The 25,900-nt window shown below is 37.2% G+C and overlaps 1 protein-coding gene and 1 pseudogene across 1 annotated transcript; one reads left to right on the top strand and one right to left on the bottom strand.

Annotated features, from left to right (window-relative positions):
• Positions 1 to 5,084: 5,084 nt before the first annotated feature.
• LOC143386342 (large ribosomal subunit protein eL6 pseudogene) lies at positions 5,085 to 5,874 on the bottom strand (annotated as a pseudogene).
• Positions 5,875 to 14,892: 9,018 nt separating this feature from the next.
• Positions 14,893 to 20,213, top strand: LOC143386343 (tyrosyl-DNA phosphodiesterase 1-like). Its single transcript, XM_076841506.2, has 4 exons — positions 14,893 to 15,442; positions 17,416 to 17,459; positions 18,528 to 18,583; positions 20,018 to 20,213. Exons 1-4 carry the CDS (start codon positions 14,893 to 14,895, stop codon positions 20,211 to 20,213), a joined length of 846 nt encoding a protein of 281 aa, XP_076697621.1.
• Positions 20,214 to 25,900: the final 5,687 nt, after the last annotated feature.

Genomic DNA, 25,900 nt, shown 5'->3' with positions numbered 1-25,900 from the left:
CATGGGTAGGAAATGACAGCTATAATTCATATTTATAACAACAAGACATGTTTTTATGACAGTTGAAAGAATTTTGTAAACAAAGAGTCTGCCATGCAAATATTCTTTTATCATTCTTCTATTTGCTTTTATTATTCCTCTCTAGAGCCCCATTTCCTTACTTTCAACAGGGGACACATCTGTCCCCTTTTGGATGGATTATTTTTTTATTCCATTAATATAGTTCCTTGTTCATAGCTATCCTAAACAGTTTTTGCTGACACTCACTTGGTTGTTGGGCTACAGGTAATTAAAAAATAAATAGCACTTCTTTGGCTACTGCTGGCTACCCTAAGAGTCTCTCAGCATGTACTGTTTCCTTGGTTTCTTCTAGTTGTACTTTTTTTTGTGTGGTGCTGGGGATTGAACCCAGGGCCTTGCAAATATTAGGCAAGTACTCTACCAACTGAGCTATATCCCTGCCCCTTCTTTCTCTATACTTAACAGAAGTTATGAACAAGGATTGTAATAAAACTCTCTGAAAGAAGAAGCAATACTGTATTCTGAAAACACTCTCAACAGCAATCTGTTGCTTCCTTAAATAAGTGGATGGATTATTTTTTTATTCCATTAATATATTTCCTTGTTCCTGGCTACCCTAAACAGTTTTTGCTGACACTCACTTGGAGGCCAAGACCAATATTTCACTTTTTCTCAAATTAAAAAATGAGTAGCACTTCTTCGGCTACTGCTGGCTACCCTAAGAATCTCTCAGCATGTACTTCTCTTACCCACATTCTACTCATATTTCTAATAGCTCTGACGTAATTTTTAACTCTTAATTTTCAGAAGAAACCTGTATAGAAATGATGTACTTCTGAGAGGACAAGCACCTGAGAAGCAGGACCTGGGTACTGAGGTACTGTCCTAAACCCAGAGTAAAGTATGTGCATCTTCAGGACACTGCCCTGGCCTAAGAGCAGCTCAGTCAAGGTCAACCCAAGACATGGGTCTGCACCTCACCCATGCACCATGCAGCCCTACCCAGACACCAGGCCTGACCTTGTCTTGAGGTAAGATCAGCTGTGGAGAGCAGAATTCCCAAGTCACAGATACCAGAAGAACCTTGGAAAGTTTATTACCAAAATGATTAGCTTCCAGGAGGCCAAGACCAACATTTCACTTTTTCTCCAAAATCAAAACATTAAGGAGAAAGAAAATGTTTGAAGAAACATAACCTATGCATGAACCCTCTTCTTCGAAAGAAACATGATGTAAATGTAACTCATGTCACTCATAGGGAAGAGATAAAGTCCATGTCTGAAATTGGTTCAGGATTGAAGGGTTCTAATAGAAAAAAATTCATGTTAGCAGCAGAGGTCAGTAACGATTCACTGCTGGATGGCTATTTAACTGTTTGCTTGAATGTTTGTGGTCTTGGGCTCCCCATTAAGTCAAGGTGAATTAAAGCTAGTTGGAAAGTTAATGCCCTGGTCATAAAGCTGTTCCTTTAACCTGGAAGTGATGCTTTAAGAAAGTTAATCAAGATTAAAATGGAAAAGTCTGGAAGGTTATACATAAGGCAGGTTCTTTCACAGTGTTTCTAGAACAAGGCACTAAGCATAAACATTTTATCTCATTCCTCCAAACTAATCCTTCTTCTGATAGTGCCCCTGAATTTCTCGGATGACTAATTTACTTTTTAACCTTTTGAAATCTATTTTAAAATTAATTATTCGCAAAAGATGCTGAGAAAGGAAGCATCATAATGATCTAACTGAGAAATGGATGTGAGAGTTGTTCTTTGATACTAAATGCAAGAAAATGTGGGAAGGAGCAGGTCCCTGAGCATGTCTTCAAAGTCAGAAAGCCCTCAGCCACAGGAAGATTATTGCTGGTGCAAAAAAAAAAAAAAAAAAAAACAACAAAAAACAGATGAAGCAATTCTTTGGCCATGATGAATCTGAGAAAATGTTCCATAATAACGCAGTATTCGTTATATGTAAGAGAACCCGGGCATGGGAGAAATCACATGAACATACCAAACGTAGAGAGGTGTCTTGACTGGGAACTCATCAAAAGGAAGCTGGATGAGTGCAGTGAATGTCAGAAATAGTTCTGCAGGACAGCAAAATAAAAGCTGAGAACTCTCAAAGGAGAGGAGACTTTGTGAATTTCATGAACATCAGCTGTCTTCAGCTACTAGTCAAACCTTTCTCCAATATAAGAAAAAAGAAATGCAGGGGAATTTTGTAAACAAAAAATAAATAAATAAATATCAGCAGCATACCTGGAACACTCAGTCCCCAAGAATCAGCCCTTACATCAGAACACTCATGCATAGGAGAAGCTTTTGGAAAACAACAAAGATGAGAAAACTTCTGCCAAATTTGACCCTTCAGAGTTCATCCCAGAGGAAAACTGGGTGAACACAATATGTGTGGGAAAGCGTGTTCACGAAGTCATGTCTTACTAAACATAAGAGTATATATGTGATGAGGAGATCTATGAATAGATTGAATGGGGGGAAAGTTCTGAAGGGAATCAACCTTTACATCAGAGACTCACATGGGTAAAGAATGGAGGAACTCTTTCTTCCAGGACTCACTCCTTTCTGCACAGCAGAGAACTAAGGAAAGGAGAGTTAACCTTCATATTAACTCTTCCAGAGTTAAGGAAAAAAGATCTTCAGTGTTCAATGAAATCCTTAATTCAAAATCAGAAAGAAATAAGAAAGAAAGAAATCATAAATAAGAAAGAAAATCTTTGAGAATAATGATAAGGTGGGTGCCTTCAGCAACACATCAGAGAAGTCACCAACAGAGAAATACCATATAACAAGCAGGAGAAGGGCTCCTAAAAATCAAAACCCTATCAACATGAAGAATGTGGGAAATTCTTCTGCAGAAGTCAGAACTCCTTGTAGACTGGAAATACTCACATACAAACACCATGGAAAAAATGTAGAAAATAATTCACAAAGATGTTAAAACTAACTGAACATCAAATATTTTGAATATTTGAAGGTATCAAAATTTTCAGTAAATTCAAAGTTTGGAGAAATTAGGGATTATGTCCAAAACATATTCTTCTAGTAATAATATTATAAAAGTCATATCATATAGAATCTCTAAACTTGTATACAAACATAATGAATTTCCAATTTATATACAATAAGATATCCTACCATCTGATATATTAGACATGAAGTAATATTTAACCAGATTAAAAATATCTTGCTGGTGCTGGGGTTGTGACTCAGTGGCAGAGTGCTTGCCTAGCATGTGCGAGACACTGGGTTTGATCCTCAGCACTATAAAAATAAATAAATAAAAGTACAGTGTCCAACTACAACTAAAAAAATATTTTTTAAAAATATATCATGCCACCATGTTTCATGCAATAGAAAAGTGACTTTGACATAGTAAGTGAAATGGTCATTTAGTAAAGAAACAAGGCTGACATTAAGTTTTCAATGATCCCTCCATCAGCAAATATAATCTATGCAACTAATATTTACATAAAATTTGCCAAAACAAGATTCCCAATTGTTAACAACACAAGTCTAAGTGAAAGAAATTATAACTTGCAGTACTCATTATATACAAAAACAAAAAAAGTATTATGTGCAGAAAACATCATCACTGCTTTTTACATTTAATATTTTAAATATAAAATTTCACAATATGCAAAAGCAGAGATAATAATTGTAACAAATACCCAGAGAAACAGCACCCAGACTTAATAAATGTTTAGAAGAGAGACAACAGAAAATGTGAATCAAAGGTTTTGAAACACTGTCAGTATTATTTTTCCTTTTGTATTTGGTAGAATTCTCCAGTAAAGTCACTTGGTCCTAGAGTCTTCTTTGTGGAAAGGGTTTTAACTACAAATTAAATTTCTTTTTTATAGAGATAGAACTACCCAGGTTACTTATTTCTCCTTGAGTGAGCTCTAGTCATTTTTAATCTTTCAAGAAATCTGGTCATTTCATCTAAGTTGTCAAATTGTTGACATACAGTTGTTCATAATGCCATTTCCTTTAAATAACTGTGGAATTCACAATATCATCTCTCATTCCGGATATAGATAACCAGTGTCTCAGAAATTATTAGTGTTATGACTTTCCAAGTTCTATTTTTAAGGTATCCCATAACATTTGAAAAATGTTGACTTTTCATTTTAAGTCAAAGAACTTTCTAATTTTTGCCTTTTGACTTTTTTTGACGTATGAGTTATTTAGAAATATGCTACTCACCAAATATCCACATTTATATTTAATGGATCAGCTTATGATCAAACTTATGACTGTGTGGACTTAAAGAGAATGTGTTCTCGGGGCTGGAGTAGAGTACTTGCCTAGCATGTGTGAGGCACTGGGTCCGATCCTCAGCACCACATAAAAATAAATAAAATAAAGGAATTGTGTCCATGTACAACTAAAAAAAAAATTTAAAAAGAGAATGTGTTCTCTGATGTTGAAAGGGAAACTTGTCAGTCTTGTTCAAGTCTTCTATGGACTTAATGATTTTATGTCTAACTGCTTTATATTGATAGAAATGTTGCTATCTCCTACTATTGTTATGGATTTGTCCAATTTTTCTTCTCAGTTTTTGTTTCATGTATTCTGAATTTTCATTATTAGAGATATAAAGGTTTAGAACTGTTTAATCCTCTTGATGAATTTACACTTTATCTTTATGAAATGACTCTCCCTATCCCTGGTACTATTCCCTTTCCTGAAGTCAACTTCATCTGATATTAACATACCTACTTGAGCTTTCCTTTGATCAGAGTTAGTATGACATATATTTTTTCACCCTTTTATTTTTGACCTTTATGTGCCTTTATATTTAAAGTAGGCTTCTTGCAGGCAACACAGGTCCTACTTTTTTTTGTCCAACTTGACAGTATCTGCCTTTTAATTCAACTGTTGAGACCATTTCCATGTAATAAAAATAGTATATGTGGTTAGGTATTATTCTATTATATTGCTATTTGTCTTTATTTGTCTATTTCCATCTATTCTTAGTTCCTATCTTCTTTTTTTTTAATATTTCAGTTATTTAATTAGGTTCTTGGTAAGAAGTTTAGAATACAAATTTTTAAGGATAAACCCACAATGGATCACATGTGGCCCTGGAGCTGAGGAATATGGCTTAGATTTGGGGTAAAATTTGTGAGTCCACAACTTTCTGCGCTGCTCTATAATCTTGTCTTTTGCTTGTTTGTGTTGAAGATTACACCTTCCTGGTATCTGGGCTTCCACACTTCTTCTTGAAGTAAGCATCAGTGAGGTGTTTGGGATTTTCTCATTGCTGATATCAATCTTTGAAGAGGTGGCAATAACAAATTTCTGGTGTGTTCTCCGCAGAGGAACTTGATTGAGGGAAAGAAGTCTCATCACAAATAGCAAGTCACTACTCAGGTGCTTCAGGAAAACCACTCTGGCCTCTGCGGCGCCCAGTGAGGATGATCAAGATGGTCCAGGAGTGGTGCTGGCTCCCAGTTTCCCACATGCTGACTGGGGGTTTCTTGTGGTGGCTCAACAGCTTTCGTGGCACATCTTCAGTCAGGTGTGCCATTTTGGGAAGCTTAACCACCCTGGAACCACGGTTCTTGTCACCACTGACTGGTAGCAAGAACCTTCTCCTTTTCAGCCTTGGACTTAGCAGCCGAGTACTTCCTCTTGTATGTGGGCTTTCAGAAATACACAGCAGACCTGGAGTATCTGCCAGTTCCTCCCAGGACTGGGTTTCGGCTGCAGAGGAGCTTCCCTTTCTTGGGTTTCTTGTCTGTAGGTTCTCCCTTTTTAACCTTGCCAACAGCATCAGCCTTCTGGGCTCCATATTTCTTCTCCTTAGTGTCTGGCTTCTCAACCTTTTCACATACCATCTTACAAGATGGGAAAGAGCCCTTCTCTTGAATAAAATATTTTATTTCATTTTATTTCCTTTTCTGTCTTAAACTCTGCTGTATTCTCTTATTGGCTACTTTATTAGGAGCCACATCTTCAAAATGTAACTATTCTCAAGTGATATTAACACCACTCAGGTATACAATAAACATCTATATTCCATTTTCTCTTTTCTCCCCCCATAGCTTTATTGAGGTAAAATTGAAGCACAGTAAAATTCACATATTTTAAGTATGCAGTTTGATCAGTTTTGACTTGTATGTAACCACTATAATCAATGTAAAAAGGATTTCCATTAATTTTTTAAATTTGAAATCATGCAAACTGTTTCCTGCATGATTTATTACATTAGAAATCAATCACCTTAAGATATATAGAACCCCACCCCCACATAAACTATTTCAAAATTAATGGCAAATTTATAAATATTTTAGAGGTCAAGGAAGAAAATAAATAAAAAGTGCTTTGAACTAAGTGATAACAAAAACTTAAAATATCAGGATCTCTGGGATGAAACAGTACTCAGATGCACATTTAAAACTTAAAGTACTTGTATCAGAAAAAAGCTAGAATAACAAATTATTTTCAAATTGTGTGGGCAGAAAAAAATAAGAGTAGGAGCAGAAATATATGAAATAAAGAAATAATTAAAATGTGATAAAAATAAACAAGTCTAATCAAGAAAAAAGCAAGAAAACAAAAATTAATATCAAAGGAAAGAGCTATCAAAATAACCATACCAATGCTAAAATTACATTAAGGTAATATTACAATTGTATGCCAACATATGTGATAGCTTACATATCTATATTAGAGAAGGATCTGTGTGCTGCTGAGAAGCAAGTGTATTTAGTCATTGATGGATGAAATATTCTATATATGTTTGTTAAGTCTAAATTATCAATTGTATTTTTTTAAAACTTTTTTAGTTGTAATTGGACATAATACATTAATTAATTAATTAATTAATTAATTTATTTATGGTGCTGAGTATCAAACCCAGCACATCACACATGCTGGGTGAAAGCTCTACTGCTGAGCCACAACCTCAGCCCCATCAATTGTATTTTTTACTTCCATAGCTTCTTTATTTAGGTTTTGTTTGGAGGATTTATCCAGGGGTGACAGAGGCATGTTAAAGTTACCCAGTATTATTGTGTTGTACCCACATTTTCAACATTATTTATTTGTCCACTGGTTTTTGTGATGTTATCATCATTAATTTAAACATTATGAACTGCATAATTCATGATTATTTTTTGCTTTAATTGGTCAATTATCTTCTGAAGATATTTAAATAGTAAAAAGTATTTTGTATTTAACCACATAGTTACTATATCTGGTGCTCTTCATTCCTTGGGGAAGATCCAGAATTCCATCTGGTACTGCTTTCTTCTGCCTACGTGATTTCCTTTAATATCTCTTATCAAGTAAATCTCCTCTTGACAAATTCAGCATATAAAGCTTAAAGTCTTAATTATTTTTTAAAGCAGTGCTGGGACACTGAATTGCACCAAGCCCTGAAAGTCTTGATTTTACTTTCATTTTTGAAAGATATTTTGTTTGGCATAGAATTCTAGGTTCTTTTATTTTTTTTAATCTCTATTGTCTCCTGACTTAAATAATTTCCTATAAAAAGTCTGCTGTCAACTTTGTTCCTCTTTATATAAAGTGTCTCCCTCACCCATGGTTCTTTTTTTTTTAACATTATCATTGGTTGTAAGTTATTTTATTATTATGTGACTGGGTATAGTTTTTTTCCCCCAAGTTTCTTCTGATTGAGTTTCACTGAATCTGAAGTTTATAGCTTTACTTACTTTAGAAAAACCTTCCTTTTACTTAACTATGTTTTTCTGCCCCTACCTCTCTCTCTCCTTTCCAATGGGAGTTCCAATTACACTTATATTTGTGCAATTTGGCTCCCTGAAGTCATTTCACTCACTGCTATTTATTAAGTTTTTTCTTTCCTCTTTGTGTTTCATGTTCGTTTCTATTGTTTTCAAATTCACTTGTTTTTATCTTTTAAAGTTTGATTAGGACCTTTTAAAATGTTTTCCATCTCTCAATCCTTCTTCTGACTGGATTAAAGGTAGACAGGCACTCTCTCTGTACTACCTCTAAAACTCTTCTATAAATCTAACATTTATTATAAAGACTTTTAAAAAAGAAAGAAAATGCCAAACCAGTCAAACACACACAGGAGCCAGCTTAAGGAGCACTCACTGGTCAAATCTGTGAGAAGTGAGCACTAAAATAATTAAATACAGTAATGAGTTATAAATTATTAAAAACATAGAAATCCACTAGTCCACACTGATAACAGAGAGACAGATAAAGAAGAAGTTTCTTGATAGTAGAATATCAAGGGCTGATAGAAGGAGGCTTTGGGAGAAGAAAAATCATTATTTTCCAACTGTTACAGCAAAACTAGATTGGACAAGAATAATAAATGGATATCAAATCTAGGGAGAAATTCTGACAAGAAGAAGAATATTTGCATTGACTTAAAAGTGTCTTTCCACAGACTACCAATTAGTTGCAATGGAAGACAATAAAAAATAAATGACACAATGGAGAAATTAAACAATATCTTGACTGGTGATGAAATGAATGTCATCTTTGAGACACAAATGGATACTATATGCCTTCAGATGATTACCCAGAAGAAAAGCAATTCATCTAAACAGTATTCTGGCCAGGAAGGCAAGATCCCAGTCTAATCACAAAGTATACCAACTGAGCAAAATGAGGAATGTTCTTTAAAAATAAAGACAAAAAGGTAAGGGGCATACTGTGTTCTACAAAAATATCTATGTTACAAGAAAAGCAAAAAGGGAAAACAAAAAGACTGCAGAGACATTTCAAATTAAAGAAGGCTAAAGAGATATAAAACCAAAAACTAATTCCTAGAGTAAAGGGGGAATAATGTAACCAGAACAACTGACAACAATAGAATATAGATGGTAAATTAGATTTAAATGGAGCATTGATATAAACTTATGAAGTAGATAAGTATGCAGAATTATGCACACTATGGACTGTGGATGAGGATGAAGTTGGGGAAAACACTAACATTAAGTGAATCTGGGTAGAGTGCACAGGTATACTCTATGACTTTTATTTTGCAACTCTGTGTAAGCTTTATTTCCACATGCAGGTCATTACTGAAAAGCCATTCCAGACATCCTGGATCCTATCCCCTTCACATAAACGGTTTTGCTCTCTTATCTCTCTTATTCTTCTTCACTAAATCATTCTGTTAAGCTTAAAAACCTGTTCTTACTTTTTAAAAAAAACCAGACAAATAAAAAAGCAAATAAGGGCTGGGGTTGTGGCTCAGTGGTAGAATGCTTGCCTAGCATGTGTGAGGCACTGGGTTTGATCCTCAGATCATGTAAAAATAAATGAATAAAATAAAGGTATTATGTCCATCTACAATTAAAAATATATTAAAAAAAACAAATAAAATATCTACAGCCATTCCAGACTTACTGAAAAACTTACCTATTTGTTGCCACTTTTTATCACTCTTCATTTATCCTCAACCCACTCTAGCCTGGCCTCCAACCGTCACCACATGTTGAAATTCCTCTTGCTGATGTAACCAACACTTTCAGGTTACCACCTCCAACAGATACCCTTCAGTTCTTAAGCTACTTGACCTTTCAGTAGCATTGGTAATGGTGACCATAGTTTCTCCACTAGAACAGCCACTTCCCTGGGTTTTGATCAAATACTGCTGATTTTCTTTCCACCCACTGCCATTCCTAAGTCACGTAGTCTCTTCCTCATCCTCTGAGTGCTATTAGTTACAGTTCCTAAGGTTCTCAGTCCTTCCCCCCCAATCTCTCTCAGTCTCATCCATTCCATAATTTAAAAACCATCTACATGCTGATGACTACCAAATTTATTTCTTTAGTTCACAGTTTTCCTCTGAGTTCCATATTCATACAGACACAATTTATTTTGACATAATGGATTGAAATCTCTCAAACTTAACATAACAAAAATTGGACTTCTAGTCTCCCCCCACCCCAAACACTCTCACCCAGTCTTCCCATTCAGAGTCACCTCCATTCACCCAGTTGCTCAAAAAATATTATGAGTGACATTTTTGTCTTTATGCTTTTCAATGGCTTAATTTTTCCTACTGTAAACACATCTTAGTTTTAAACTAATTAATCAAATCTAAAAACCCAAAACTTTCTTTTGAGTGAAATAAAATAAAGATGTGCTTAACACAACACATAGTACCTATTTTTTTTCTTGCCTTTGATTTTAGTTTTGTGAGTCACTAAATAAAGGTACTAAAACTAAAATTAACATTTATATTACCAGAAGTACTGGAATTTTTTGAAGACATCACAGAATCTGCTTCTATCTAGAAGAAAGGAGAGAGTAATAACATGTAAGTTATCAAGTGTTTTAACAGTGCAAGTTCTTAATCTTGGGGTAAGGGATTTATTTTATAAGAAACCATCTTTATTGAACCCAGCAAACAAGTCGCTCAGCAACTATAATCATTATTTTACTTTTTTGTCAACATCAATAAGCTACAGATTTTAACAGACCTCAAAACTTTATAACATTGACCAATATGTGTAAACACATATAGTCAATTTGGCTGTACCATATAGATGGTAATCTGTAAGGCAACCTTTCTGCTTAAGACAAAAGCAAGAAATTGTTACAATGGGCTCCATGGCCTTATTTTTATTTTTCCTGATTATAAAAGTAATCCCTGGTTGATATAGAAAATGATGATTTTTTAATTATGAAGAAGAAAAAAAAGTTTTTTAATTCTTCAATAAAAACTACTTTTAGCATTTTGGTCTAGCCTAGATTTTTTTTTCTTAATCCCTATGTGATTTAAAACATTTGAGAACACACTGACAAAGTTTGAGAACCTGATTTCACCAGTGTATTAAAATGAAGCATTTCCCCACATTGTTCAAGGGCTTTATAAACTTTGGGGGAATAGAACCCTTAGAGCATCTGACATACTTTCCTTCAGTCTGGAATTCTCCAGTCTTAGAGTCCCTGCATTTTCCTGGCTTCTCTTGGCCCTCCCAAATGGCTCCCACTCCATATTCTTCATGGAATCTCCCACCTACCCTTAACTGTTGACATCCCCAGTGTTCTCTCCTCAGACCACTGCTCCTCAAACAAGATTTCTGCAAAATCGTCCTTGGTAATTCCATTCACCCTTGTGTTTTGAGCTACTTGTTATACACAAAGGAGTCCAAAATCTATCTCTAGCCTTCACTTCTCCACCAAATTTCAGTTCCTACATCTAAGAGAGGTAGCAAAATCTGAGATATTTTCACCATCATAACTTCCACAATCAGCATAGCATCTGATGAGTGAATGCAGCTGAAACTCCCACAGTCACCTGAAACTCGGCATGCCCTATAATGAACCAGCTCCCTGTGGACCTGCTCCATCTGAATTTTCTTACTTGGTGGCATCACAGTCCCTCTGGTCTTGATGATCACACCACTGTTTTACCACCACCACGTCCAGTAAAACACCAGGGCAAAATTCATCCCAACATCCCCAAAGTACTCCTACACCCTTCTCATCACAATAGCCTAGCTCCTCTAGTCAAAATGACACCCTGGCTCCTACTGTAACTGCCTCTAGTTAGTCCTTATAAAAGACGAACGTCGGGAGAGAGTTCCGTTTCCCAGATGGGTTCATCTCTGATCCCTCTATTTTGTCAAATCGATAAATTAAAAAGAACGTTCGCATGCCTGTTTGAAAGAAGCAGGCATTCGAGGTTCTGAGTCTTATGTGGACTTGTTTAACTTTTTATTTTACAGCAGGTTTTTAAAGACTGAGCCCCAGCCGAGCCCGCTCTTCCCCGGACACGGATTTTCCATTTGGCAGCTGCTTTTAATCTCAGCTCATCTTTTCTCTCTCTCTCTCTCTCTCTCTCTCTCTCTCTCTCTTTTCTCTTTCTCTCCGCCTTTCAAAACACACCGCTGACCCCTGGGAACCTGAAGCTATGTGAACCCTTATAAAGGGGTTGACCACCTTTCTGTTTCTCCCTCTTTTAAGTCACCAGTAGGTGAGCTGGGAGGGAGAGGAGGTCAGGTCTCCTATCTGCCCCCTTTGAGGAATAAACCTGTCAGTCCCTTCGGATATGGGGGTCTTTAGGACCCAGGGGCAAGATTCCCGGAAGGGGAAGCGGCTGGGCGGTGAGGGGCGCGCCGCGGGGAAGTGCGTTTGAACTGCGCGCAGGCGCAGACGTCGCGCGGGGCGGGGCCGAGGCGGTGGCGGAGGCGGTGTGGTCAGGTACGTGTTTTGCGGCCGCGGACTGCGCGCGGTCTCTAGTCCTACGTCCCGCATTTGCCCCGCTCGCTGTGCGGGGGAGCTGGAGTCCGGAGAACCGCGCGCGTGGCGGCCCGGCTGGAGGCTGACCGCGAGAGAAGCGGCGCCGCCGGAGGACTTCTTTCGGGGTCCTCTGCCCGCGGCCTCGGGTTCCTGCAGTAGTAGCGCCTCTTAGCGGGCGCTCAGCAAGCGCTGCAGAGACCGACTCCTGCCCGCAGGGTGGGTGCGAAGCCCCCTCTCGGTTCTGCCGCCCTGGGCCCTTGCGGGGTGCGGTCCCCGACAGTTGTAGCGAGCGCAGTTTGAGCGCGCACCACTTGCGGGAGTGAACCTGAGCTTTCTTGGCTGTTTCCCTCAAAAGGGGGACGGTCACAGTCCACGCCTACCTCCTTCAAACAGGTCCCAGTCCCTGCTGGACCTTCCCGTCAAACCATTCACCATACGGAATTGTAGCCAGCGTAATATTTTTAAAAAGGTAAATCGAGTCAAGTTACTCCCCTTTAATATTGAAGTTCAGTTATTAGCATAAGATGTAGTGTCTTTAACATGCCTTCTTCCCCCACTCCTTTCATCCCAGACCATTATCTTTCTTGCATAAATCCTTCTTCTGATCCTGCAGTTCTATGACCCTGTTCTTACCTTTCACCCTTTGCCGGTTGGGTTCCCTCTCCCCGGAATGCTCTTCACTTCATGTTTTAGCTGTCTGCGTCCGTTTTATCCTCCGGGTCCCACTCATTTCTTCAGAGACTGTTCCTAAGTAAGGTCATCCCTGTAAAATGTGAAGAGTGTGTGAAATCACCTTAGCTAATTAAATTTTTATGTTGTTAATCTCTCTTCCACTCTAGAAGCAAACTCTCCCAGGACAGAAACTGTATATTGTTGATTTCTTATTCCCAGTGCTCAGTACACAGTATCTGTTCAATAAGCGTGTATTATGTCAATGAATTGGGGTAGGTTAGCACGATGCTTATTTCACAGCTGAGGAAAACGAGGCTCAGCCTTTATCCAATCTGCCCGCTGCACATGAACCACATAGTTTAAGAATTCAAAAGAAAGTAGATCTTACATTCTGAGTAAATTTTCCTGAGATGGCTCTTTTGTTTTTAATAGTCACACAACTGTAGCCACTAAAGTTATTCTTTGAAAGTGAGTTGTGACACCTTAGATACTCCTAGCTAGCAATCCTTTAGAATCTAGAACTCTAGGGGATCCTACATTTAAAAAACAATAAGTAAATAAAAACAAGTTAACTAATATGTCTAAGCTGCTTTAAGTAGAAGTTAAACAGCAGATCATTCTGGATGTCTTTCTTGGAGAACCTGGCATTCAGACCAAGTTAACTATAACAATATACTTCTAACAATTTTAGTTGTCTCATTTGCTTAACCTTGCAGATTAGAAATAGTTCATGAAAATATCTACACTGAGTCTTCACAACCCCCTAGAAGATAATAAAATAGTAGAAATTAACAGAAAACTTTTAGAAACAGATATTAGGCTCAAGAGACCTAGACAGAGTCTAGGGTGTCACTTATTACAGGAGCCAGTGGCCCCATCCAAATTGAAAAAGTTGGGTGAGAAATTGGAAAAATGATAGGCACTTTAAATTTTTTTTTTTTTTTTACTTTGAAGTATGAATGTATATTCATTTGAAAATCTTTTGATGTAGAACCAAGGCTTTTTGGGTTTCGTTTTTGTTAAGGAATTGTCTATGTTACATCAACAGAGTAACCACCATCTGTCCTGGTTTACATAATACAACCTACTCAGCCTCTTTCAAACAGCAAAAACTTGAAGGTACCTAACAATCTGAGCACCAACTTGAATTTTATGATTTTTTTCCTCTGGGTTTTGTACTTTGTTAGAAGTGTCACACCACAGAGCTGTCTTTAGTCATTCAGGAAATCTACTTAGCCCTTTACCATTGAATTGACCACACTTTATAGGTAATACCAAAAATACATGTTTCACATATTTTCGTTTTCTGGGAATAAGAAAGTGAAATTAGACTAATAGTGTGATTTAGAAAATAATGTTTTGCTTCAGTACAAATTCTTCTATAGGTTTTATTAGTTGGATTTATGGCATGGCTGTGAGATAATTATCTCATTAGTTGGGTCCTCATGGTAAGTATAGATAATACACCAACAAAAGTGGTCATTGGCATTCCTTTTGAAGACTTTGCTATGCTTATGCTAAGTGGCTTATCTTTGGGAAAGTAAGACTTAAATGATGACAGAGGTCCCATGGGTACCTGTTCTTGAGTGAATTCCAATTTGACCTTAAAACTTTGAGCAGTCAGAATTATTCTTAAAATTCCTTAAATTGGCCTTAACCCCAAGCACCCAGTGAGTAGAAGTTTCAGAGTTAAGAATGAACATTTTGTTTTATTTTGGAATTTGGCTCCAACCCCCTTTCCTGGGGGATCTAAACAAGGTCTGGATTCTAAGACAAGGGTGGAGGAGGAGATAGTGACTAGGATTTTTGCTGTTGTCAACTTCCTGTAGCAGATTCTGTTAACATTTACGTGGCTTAACCTCTGAGAGGTGTCATAACTGCTGCTTGTTGCAGAAGCTCATCTGATAAGGAATTTGAGAGCAGCGAAGTCATTTTGCCAATGGCGTGGTGAATGGGAAATGATATTTCTGCCTTTCTGTTCCAGAAGCATGTCTCAGGAAGGCAGTTACGGGAGGTGGACCATATCCAGTAGCGATGAAAGTGAGGATGAGAAGCCCAAACTGGACAAGCCATCAACATCCTCTCTCTACCATGCTGGGCAGGGAACATCCAGTGAGCCACGGTTCAACTGTTCCGAAGCTCGAAAAGCTGCTCACAGAAGGCAGACATCACCTGTGCAATTCAGCAGTGCAGATTTGGCTCCACCTCCCAAAAAGCAGAAAAGTGGTTCCCAAGAAGAGCTAGGCTGGTGTCTCTCCAGCAGTGATGCTGAACTGCAACCAGAAACTCAGAAGAAGCAGGCGGAGAATGTGGAGGTCAAAGAGGAAAAAGACCTCTCCTCTCCCAAAGATGGTGCTGCCCAGATAACTGGAAACCATGGCCTTCCTGCCAGCCACAGGCACAAAAGAGAGGAAGATGAGTATGAGACCTCAGGGGAAGGCCAAGACATTTGGGACATGCTAGACAAAGGGAGCCCCTTCCAGTTCTATCTCACTAGATTTAAGCCCAAGTACAACTCCAAAGCCCTCCACATCAAGGGTAAGAATGCGGACATCAGGAGCTGTGGAGTTGGCCTTGACAGTGTTCTCAGTGAACCAAGGAGGCAGCCTGGAATGATCTCCAGGAACCCTCCTTTGTGGTCCTAACTACTCTAGGGAAAAAAATTTTTTGACAAGTATGGCTGTAGGCTCGGGATTCAGGGAAATTGAAGCAAATGCATGATGTGACCAGCACAGTATATTTATACAGCAGATGTATGCAATAAGCATAATTCCCCTTCATTAAGGTTAACTTTTTTCTGGTTCATATTCAAGAATAGATTACGTTCACTGTCAGTAATTTTTTTATTTGTCAAATATATAATTGCATATTCAATTTCTTCTGGGTGATGTATAATTGTTGATGGATTTAATTCCATACTGTAGCAAATTGGATTCTACAGATTTTCATTTTCAGAATCTTTTATCTAGGTACTTTGAAGAGATAAGATAGTTGTCAGTGTTTTTATCTTCTTTGAGAGAGAGCAACACAGGAAATGGGGAACTCTGCAAAGCTTGGGTTCCATAATAAAAATGAAAAAGACTGACTGTGAGCACCAAGATCTTGTGTGGGTGGGTGACATCATGAGAGGAACTCTGCCTTTATTGTAACCCCACAGTAACTTTATGAGTAGGTGGTCCAGAGTAGATGGTCCAGCAGCAACGATGAACTATAACTGGACAGGTGATGGATCTGCAGTTTAGAAAAACTAAGAACTGTCTGAGATCACAAAGCTGGTAATAGTAAAGCTATGATTTAAATCCAGGCATTCAGGACCCAAGTCCCTGCTAATAGATACACCATGCTGACACATGCCATCACTGGAGGTTGTCTAGAAGGTCTCATAGAAGAGGGGGCATCAGTGGCCCGGCCCTTGAAAGATACATAGGGTTTGGGAAAAAGGGGCTAGGCATACAGCTCATGGATAGAGTGCTCACCCATTCTGCATATGGCTCCAGGTTTGCTCCTCAGCACCAACAGTTTAGAAGGTGGAGGTGTTGGGTGGAGGCGGGCAAGGATGTATCACAGGTTCTTTTAATTGTGCAGCTCTCCCAATAAGCTAGGAACTTCCTTAATCCATTAAGTCTCAAGTTTTCAATTCTATGTAGGACGATGGAACATAATGGGTTAAGAATATTTTCATGTTCTTTCAAAGTCTTTGTATCCCAGCAGGTAGCTCAATGTCTAGAAGACAGAAGTCACTAAGTGAATGTCAGATAAGTGAATGAGCCCACTCTTAGTCCTCAGAGGCCACCTGGGGGTGAGAGCAAACTGGAGCCAGATGTCCCGGGTCAAACCTGGACTCTGCCTTTTCCTAACTGTGTGGCCCTGGGCAGCCTCCTATGGAGAATGCTCTTCCACAGAATAGGAATATCAGACCCTCCCTCAAAATGACTGGGAGGAAGGAGTTAATACACCGAAAATACCAAAAATGGTGCCTGGCATCTAGGAAGCCCTGTGCAGGTGCAGCTGTTAGGATCGAAGACAGTGACGATCCTGGTGTAGTTCATGAGATAAAGTAAAGCTTGAGTGAGTGCCACGTGGAGTCTCATAAAGTGATCAGAGCACCACAGATATGAGTTTAGAATGCTGGGAACCAAGAGCTCTCAGGCTTCGGAGGGAGGCAGTGGGGACTCGGATGACTACTGGAAGGAGGTGGACTCAGAAATCCTGGAAAGGACAGGTATGAGTGACTTCAAAAAATGGCCATTCGTCTGGTACTTAAGTTGTAGATTTTAGTTTTGTATATTTTAGTATATATATAATATGTTTATATATATATATATATATATATATTAAATAGCATAGGGAAATTTTTCTTGGATTTTACAAAACATTAAAACCTAGCTTTATAATAACTTTTCACTTAACTGTTTTCTGAACCAAATGTTGGTCAGTGACTGTCAAATAATTGTTATAACTAGAGGATTATTATCTGAATACAAATTATATTTATGTTTTTGTCTTTATAGATATTTTGTCTCCTCTATTTGGGACACTTGTTTCTTCAGCTCAGGTGAGTTTGTGGGTAAAAAAAGACAAATAACTATAAGAAAATATGAGAGGTGGGGACACATGTCAGTCCTATCCAGATCCCTAAGATAGTAAGTTCCTTGAAGCTGGCCTCCCACAGCAAGTTTTAGAATGTATGGCCATGGACATAGAATACATCATGTGACTGTCACTCTCAGTAAATCATCTGACTCTTGATCAGGCCACAAATTCACTTTGGACTGTCCAGCCTTAAAGACTTCTCTTTTGGACACTGATGATCACATGGGACTCATGCAGCCTTCTGGGAAGGTGTGGTGGAGCCAGTGCAAGTTTGATTTGATTTGGAAAAAGCAAAATTCCCTGCATCTACCAAAAAGAAGTGAGTAGAAGTTAGGAGTTCACTATAAGTTCCATGGCTCCTGCCTGCCTGAGCTGGTCCCTTTGTGTGATAAATCATAACAGGACGAGTGCTCTGTGGCCTTTGTGTTTGGTTTGGCCCTGAGAGTCCTAGTCTCTGTGGAATGAGGGGTGTACTTGCAGGCATTCAGCTAGACTGCCCAGACACAAGAAGATCATGTCGTCAAGATGGGACTTATAAGCCTAGTGCATGTGCAGTCCCAGGTGCCTGTGTACCAGGCTATCCAGTAAGTCAGGCTGAAGGGACATGTCTTTTTCCAATAGTTCTGGGCTCCTTTTCTTGAGCATCTGTCTTTTTATTATCATCTAGGGAGGAAAAGAATACATTTATAAGCCCCCTTATTTAAATTAACCTCAGGACTACTAGAACCACCATAAGAGCACCCTCTTGAGAAGTATAAACACTGCCAAGACGTGCAGAGGTAATTTCCATAGAACCTATTTTCTTGTGTGTTTGGATCCATTTATGTGGGGTTCTTCAGCCACATTATTCCTTTAAGACAGAAATTAAGTTTATTCATGAGTATTGTACCGTAACTGTGTAGATTTATAAAAAATATGTGTAGTACATTATTATTTTAGAGTTTCTTTCAATTTTATAACCAAACAGTTCTTAAGAACTGCTTGGTTGAATCACCTATGGCTTAGCTGCTTTTCTTTTTCCCTTGTCTAGTTCAACTACTGTTTTGATGTAGTCTGGCTCGTAAAGCAGTATCCGCCAGAGTTCAGGTGAGTTAAAGGGTCATGGCACACAGTAAACTACAATGCTGTGAAACACGAGAGTTGCATTGCTCAGGCAAAAGCTGCCTTTTTTAAGTATTTCTTTTGAGTAATTGAAATCATATAGACAAGAAATTATTTGGGGAGAACAGTATGTTAAAATCTTTTTAATCATACACATTCTTTTTGCCAATCTTAGTGCTTTTCTCTGTGTTCTATCCAGAATGGAAAAGGACAAATTCTACCACAGATAACAGAACTTCGTGTCCAGTGTTAATATGAAGGAAATGGTCATCTCCGTCATAACCAGTACATATGCCGACATGTGGCCAACTACATGTTGCTTAGCACGTCCATACCAACATTTTTTGAGCATCTTTCTGTAGTTCTGGAATTAGGAGGTCATAGCCCTCTCTTATCCAGGCTGTGGAAGTGACGGATTTCCAGATCCACCATCAGCAGTGCATCAGCAGTTGAGACCAAATAAATATAGCGTAGCACAGTGGCATGCCATGCATTCCTGTGTCTAATACATTTATGTGGCAGAATCTTATAAGGGCAAGAAGGGTGGAGGAATACATACACAAAAAAATGATTGTCAGGGCCCTCAAACTCATGGGTGCATTTAAGACATTGGATCATGGATACCTTTGTTGGTATAGAGGGTGAAATGCTGATGTTTCACAGGCAGCTTTGATACTCAAGGGCTTGGATTTGATCTATAATCTAGAGGATTAGTCTTAGCTGTGTGTAATAGAACACCCAAAGTAACAGTTTAAGTCAACTGAAGAAGTCCAGATGATAGGTATCTGTGGTCTGCATTGGAGCCTTGTGGTTTTCCCTGGACTTACCCATCTACTTTTCTGTCTTCTGACCCACTATGCTGGTTTATGGCTTCAATCTTCAGAGTCACCTTGTGGTCCAGGATGCCAACCAGGGCTCCAGCTCAATTGTTCGTGTTCCAGGTAGCAGGAAGGAGGAGAAGGAAGAAAGGGTCTCTAGTTCATTGAGCAGGGCCCAGCTACAGGACAATAACCATCTCTAACAAGGCTGCACTGTGGCTTTTGGTTGGCATAACATTATCTTGCCTGGCATAACACCAGGGTTTTGCTAGGAATGAGGGAGGAGAAAAGTAGGCTGCCCTAGGCTCTTTTGGCAGTGTGTCCCTGGGTGCTGCACAGGTGATTTTAGTTCCCCTCCCTTTGCTTCTCAAAAACTGACGTCAAATGTTACCCCTCGCAGCGTTGGCAGAGTGTAGGCTGTAATCCCTTTAGCACCTCTATGGGTTGAATTGTTCTCCAAAAAGATCTCTTGGTATCCTAAGCCTTAGTACCTCAGAAGGTGACTGTATTTGCAGGTAGTCTTCATTGGAGGTCATTAACCAAATTAAAATGATGTCATAAGAGTGACCACTAATTCAGTGACTGGTGTCCTTATGTAAAGGGGAAATTTGGACATAGAGATGACTGTGAAGGCAAAAGAATGCCAGAGGTTCCAGAAGCCAGGGGAAAGTATGGAGCAGATTCTCCCTCACAGATCTCAGGAGGAACCAGCCCTGCAGACTCCTGCTCGAGAACTGTGGAACAGCAGGTCTCAGGTGGTTGGGTACCCAGTTTGTGGAAGTCTGTTAGGAGTGTAGGCTGTAATCCCTTTAGCACCTCTATGGGTTGAATTGAGTGGCCTCTGAACTCTCAGAAACTAAGGCAGGGATGAAAGAGTCCTCCCTTTCCTCCACTCCCTTAATGCTGAAGCTGTCCAGAGTATGGTAAGGATGAGGAATGACCTATATGGCAGGTTCAGGAAATTAAAGCTAATTAAAGACAATTAATGAATTTAGTGCTTGTAGACTTAACTGCTTCCTTCTCTTATGCACCAGCAGAATACATCAATAGAGCTGACTGACCATATAAGAAGAATCAGAGAACTTGATTTGCTTTTTTTTTAAAGAGAGAGTGAGGAGAGAGAGAGAGAGAGAGAGAGAGAGAGAGAGAGAGAGAGAGAGAGAAAATTTTAATATTTTATTTCTTAGTTTTTGACAGACACAACATCTTTGTTTGTATGTGGTGCTGAGGATCGAACCCGGGCCACACGCATGCCAGACGGGCACGCTACCACTTGAGCCACATCCCCAGCCCCTTGATTTGCTTTTATTCTAGACTTATGACAACCTTTCTATTTGATATTCCAGTCATAAGACTTCATGACACAAATTATACTCAATATTAGTTTATTTCCCTTAATTTTATCAGTAAAATCAAATGCTTCTGCTTACATTGAGTGTTAAATTCAAACCAGAAAACAGAAGTTCAAAACCTTGCCCTACAAAATATATATTTTTTAAAAAATTGTTTTATTGTAGTAAAACATTTAATATGAAATGAACCTCATTGACATATTTTAAGTGCACAAAATACAATTATTTTAAATACTTATATTTCATGTTCAAATTACATCTAGAAAGGGGATTATGGTCCAGGAATATGACCATAATGTGACCAGGAATATGTTTTTGTTGTGGTACAAAATCAGCAGAATTTCTACTTATACTTTTTCTGTAACCCTAATGTTTTCAGAAATCAAATAAGTCCTAATATACCTTTTTATAGATTTTTAAGTATAAGATAAAAATAATAAAGGATTTAATTGTTTTCTTAATTCAACATCTTAAATATCTCCTGAATCTGCCTCCTACATCTTCTCTTCCACAATTATTGATCAGTCACCTTCTATAAAATAGTTCACTAGCTTTCTGATTCTCTTTTCTTCTTTTCCACCCTATCTTTAATGCAGGCAACAGGATGTTAATTCACATCACACCTACACTTACGATCATAACTAATATGAGAAAAGTCAAAACTCATTAGCTGGCTTAAAAGATCCTTCCCCAATGGATTAATCTGTTATTTTAGCCCTGTTTCTCACTATTTCCCCAACATCAGCCTATTTTCTAATTTTTCCTAAACTCTGGGTCTGCGTATGACTGTTCTCAAATCATCTATCTGCCTGTGGGTTCCTGGTCACCTCAAAGGTGGTTAGTTTTGTGGAACCTTCTCTCCAATTTCCATATACAACTGATTAGAATTTTATAATACCTACATTGTGGAACTACCCATGTTATATTGGGATTATTTGTCTCTGTCTCTTTTGTCCTATTACTCTGTGAGATCCTTAAGTCCAAGAACTATTTAATACTCTTCTCCATTGCTAGTGCTTAGTACCTAAAATTAGAATTAACTATCCATATCACAGCTATGCATAACTAGTCTTGATCTCCCTTATAAAAAAAACTGTAACTCATATAGATCCACTGTAAGTTGAATATCTTCACTTGAGTAACATTTTAATCATTTTGTTAAAAACTGAATATATCATGAAAACCTGCATGTGGACATGTATAGCAGTTTTATTTATAATTGCCAAAATTTGGAAGTAGCTAAGATATCCCCAGAAGTTGAATAAATAAACAGATACATCCAGACAATGGAATATTATTCAATGTTTAAAAGAATTGGGCTTCAAGTCATAAAAAGACATGGAGAAAACATAAATGCACCTTGGTAAGTGAAAGAAGTCAATATACAAAGGGTATAGATTATATATTTCCAATTCCAGAACATTCTAGAAATGGCAAAACCATGAAAAGAGTAAAAACATCAGTAGTGCCAGACTCTGGGGAGTGAGAGATGGGCAAAAAGCAAAGTGGATTTTGGAACACTGAAGATATTTTGTATGATACAATAATGGTAGATACATGTCAACCTGAATCTGTCCAAACCACAAAATGTACCACATGATAAGTAAAACCTGTGGGGAAATGATGCATTCTGGGAGATAATGATGTGCCAATGCAAGTTCATCAACTAGAATAATTGCACCAGCTTGGTGAGAGACGATAGGAGATTATGCATATGTGAAAGTTGGGATAAATCACTATGCTTTTCTTCATTTTCTTGTGAACCAAAAACTGGTCTATAAAACTAAAATCTCTTTTTAAAGTAACCCCAAATTTATCATCCTGTTTTTCCCAACAGTTATGTGTTAGGGTTTTGACTTTATTTCATATAGCATACAATTCAGTAGATTGATATTAAGTAAATTATTAAAAATACAGGGTACTATAGAATTGATTTGGAAGGCCTAATATTGTTTTGGGGTTGGTTTTGGGGTTGGTCAAGGCTACAGTGATCACTAAAAAGAGAAAATTTTAAGTGACATATGTGGAAGGGAAATGGTATTGGAACAATTCAGATAGTTTCCTAATTGGCAATATCTTCCAAAGAAAGAAAAAAAAATGGGCACAGGTGAAGCAGAGTACCACTTACATTTTTTTTCTATGAAAATATGAGAATGGTCTACCAATTTTATTTCTCTTATCTATTCTGTTTATTAAATATATTTAATCTTTAGTCTACCCTTAGGATAGGTTTTATAGTTTCTCAACATGAATCTTCTGCTCAAACTAAATTGGTTTGTCTCCTCTTGTCTACGTACTTTTCTGGTAGGTTTGTTTATAGAATCCAAGTTATTCAAATAAACTGGATGCCTCCAAATTTACCTATCTTAATCTGATAAATCCTCAAGCTATAGGTGAAATCTCATATCTTTATAAAGATTTCCTTGATGAGGCCAACTAGCATTGCTAAACTACTCTTCTTAACTGGTGCTGACAATATTTTTCTACATTTATTTGAAAATTGATTATGCACCGTCTAATGTTCTTTCCAATGTTGGACTCTTTAAAACTTTAAATTATTTTTGTATTTACTTTTCACATGTTTATGGTATCTTTTTCTCAAGTGGATTTAAGCTACCTTAGAGTTATAACACGGAACTGTTCTTGTTCTGTTGCCCCTAACAGTATACCTTAAAAATAGTAGGTTATAAGCATATTTACTGATTTGAAATGAAAACACACAAATTGATTAATTAATAAAAATGCTTAGGTTTATTTTCTTACTTAACTTTAAATATCATATTATTAACTCAAACAAAAAATATACAAGAAAGCTAATCATAAAATAATTGTCCTTTTTCAGTATAGAATGTGTTTACCATTGTACTTCATCAATTAAATTTACATTTACTTTGTAAAATTCAGTAGAAAAGAGCACATTTATTTTTGTGTCAGAAAGTCATAATTGCACTTTCTTTACTTACATTGGTTTATTCCCATATATATTATACTTTTAAATAAAAAACTATATACTTAATCTTTCAAATGAAATTAGCCAGTTATCTCCTAAAATTTGTGTAGTCCATAAATAGTAAACTGTTCTTACTTTCAATAATCTACTAGAGATATACCTATGGAATGAAAACACAAAATGAACATAAGAGAAAGGAAAAGTGTATGGTATATGCATCACATGTGTTAAGGTAACAGAAAAAACATGGTAGTAAGTTGTATTAGATTCATTTTTATTATTCAAATAATATCAGGCAAAGAAGTGTCTAACCATTAAAACATTATTTTTAATACTAGGTAAATGCATTGCATTGTGTATTAAATGACTAAAACATATTTCATCACCTATCTCATTAACATACTATACATTTTATCACCAATTCTTCTACGTCCTTTTTCAAAGTTACTCTAGAACTTTAATATACCAAGTCTATATATAAGTCTACATGTAGTATATAAGCAAAGCTGGGAAAAGTCCATGGATTCAAAGTGATTTGTACCAACATTAGATAAATAAACAAAGAAGGAAAGAATATCCAAAGAAGAAAAATATGAAAGAATAGAGGAAAGGAAGCTGGGATATAGTGCAAATCAAAATGGCAAAGAATTGTTCATCATCTCTGAAATAGTCAAGTCTTGATCCATTCCAGAGGAACATATATTTTAGGCTTAGTTCATGCAGCTACTAAGGAAGGATGAAAAGACTACAGATGTGCCTATGAAGTTTATAGAAATGTACATCTGTTTTGATAGTTTCCTTCACATTTTATAATACACATCTTATTTGAGAGGTAGAATTTCATCTTTTTCTTGTGTAACATTAAAATGAATAAAAATTCTTCTAATGCCAAACCATAGTTCTTCTGGCCAACCTTTCCTAGGGAAGTGCTTGTTCTTTTGACATTCTGTCAGTGAAATATGAGGTGTCATGTTATGTCTTGCCTGATGAATAATGATAACGATGACGGCAAATCAATGCCGCATGTGACGTAACTTGTTAAAGGCCAAATACAAATATCAAATTACTAATAAAAAATACAATAAAGTTCAACACTAGCAAAAGCTTGCCAATCTCTAATTGCAATAACAAAGCAAAGCACCAGTTTTATACTTAATTACTATTCAATGCTTCCTAGCATCATGACTATAATAAAATGTATATATTTATAGTGAAGAACTAATACATTTTAACACTATTTTGTCTAACTGAAGATGCATATTGATGAGAGAGAACATTTAGCATTGTTACCATATTATTGAATTAACAATTAAATATTTTGTTATTTGGACAATGCTTTGATAACTTTTGGTATTTAGTATTGTAAAGAAAGACTGGTCCAAGAAATGCTTAGAAAGAAAATTGCTGATTTCTAAACACTTAGAAATTATACTAAAAATTGTAACAAAAACTAGAGACTATATTTTCCAGATCACAGTTTTTATCAGCTAGGAATTGTGCCTAGATCTATTCCTTTCGCACCTACCCACTTTCATCGTCTTATTTTACTGCCTTAGCATTTTTATATCATATGATTTCTAGATCATATGCTATGATATCTTGTATGTGATCCACCTGCAATCTCATGTCCTTCAGCATTATGTTCTCCAATCCATCATCTGTATTAAAAAATCAGAATTTTCCTATGGCATTAAGGATTCAAGATGAAAACTAAGACTCCATGTCAGATGTTGTCATACAAAATGTAGGTTAAAGCTCATAAAACCACATACAGAAGCCACCAATTGCTGAAGGATGCAGACAAGTAATTAAAATAAAGTGCTGAGGGTAGGGCATGGAAGCGGGTGGTACTGAATAGGGGCAACTAAGAGAAAAGCAGATACCTCTAACTAGAATAGGGCAGGGTTTCCAAAGGAAGACCAATGGAGCTATTTCTACTCTCATTTTCTCATCACACGTAGTATTAATTTTAATTTTGTCTTTCCCCACAGAAATTTCTTTCCATTTGTTCAAATAGTGACCTTAGTATTGTTTCAATGCAGCTATTGATTAACGACCTATTTCTAGTACATAAGATCCATTAGATCAGAGACTTATTTCTTGTTCTCCTTTGTCCTTACTTTTTGCTCTATATCTGGCATCTAACAACCACCCAACTTGGCAATGTTCTTTATGAAGAAAT

This window comes from Callospermophilus lateralis, unplaced genomic scaffold (assembly GCF_048772815.1).
Source record: "Callospermophilus lateralis isolate mCalLat2 unplaced genomic scaffold, mCalLat2.hap1 Scaffold_109, whole genome shotgun sequence".
Classification (NCBI taxonomy): Eukaryota; Metazoa; Chordata; class Mammalia; order Rodentia; family Sciuridae; genus Callospermophilus; species Callospermophilus lateralis.
This window is presented reverse-complemented; position numbering and strand designations above follow the sequence as displayed.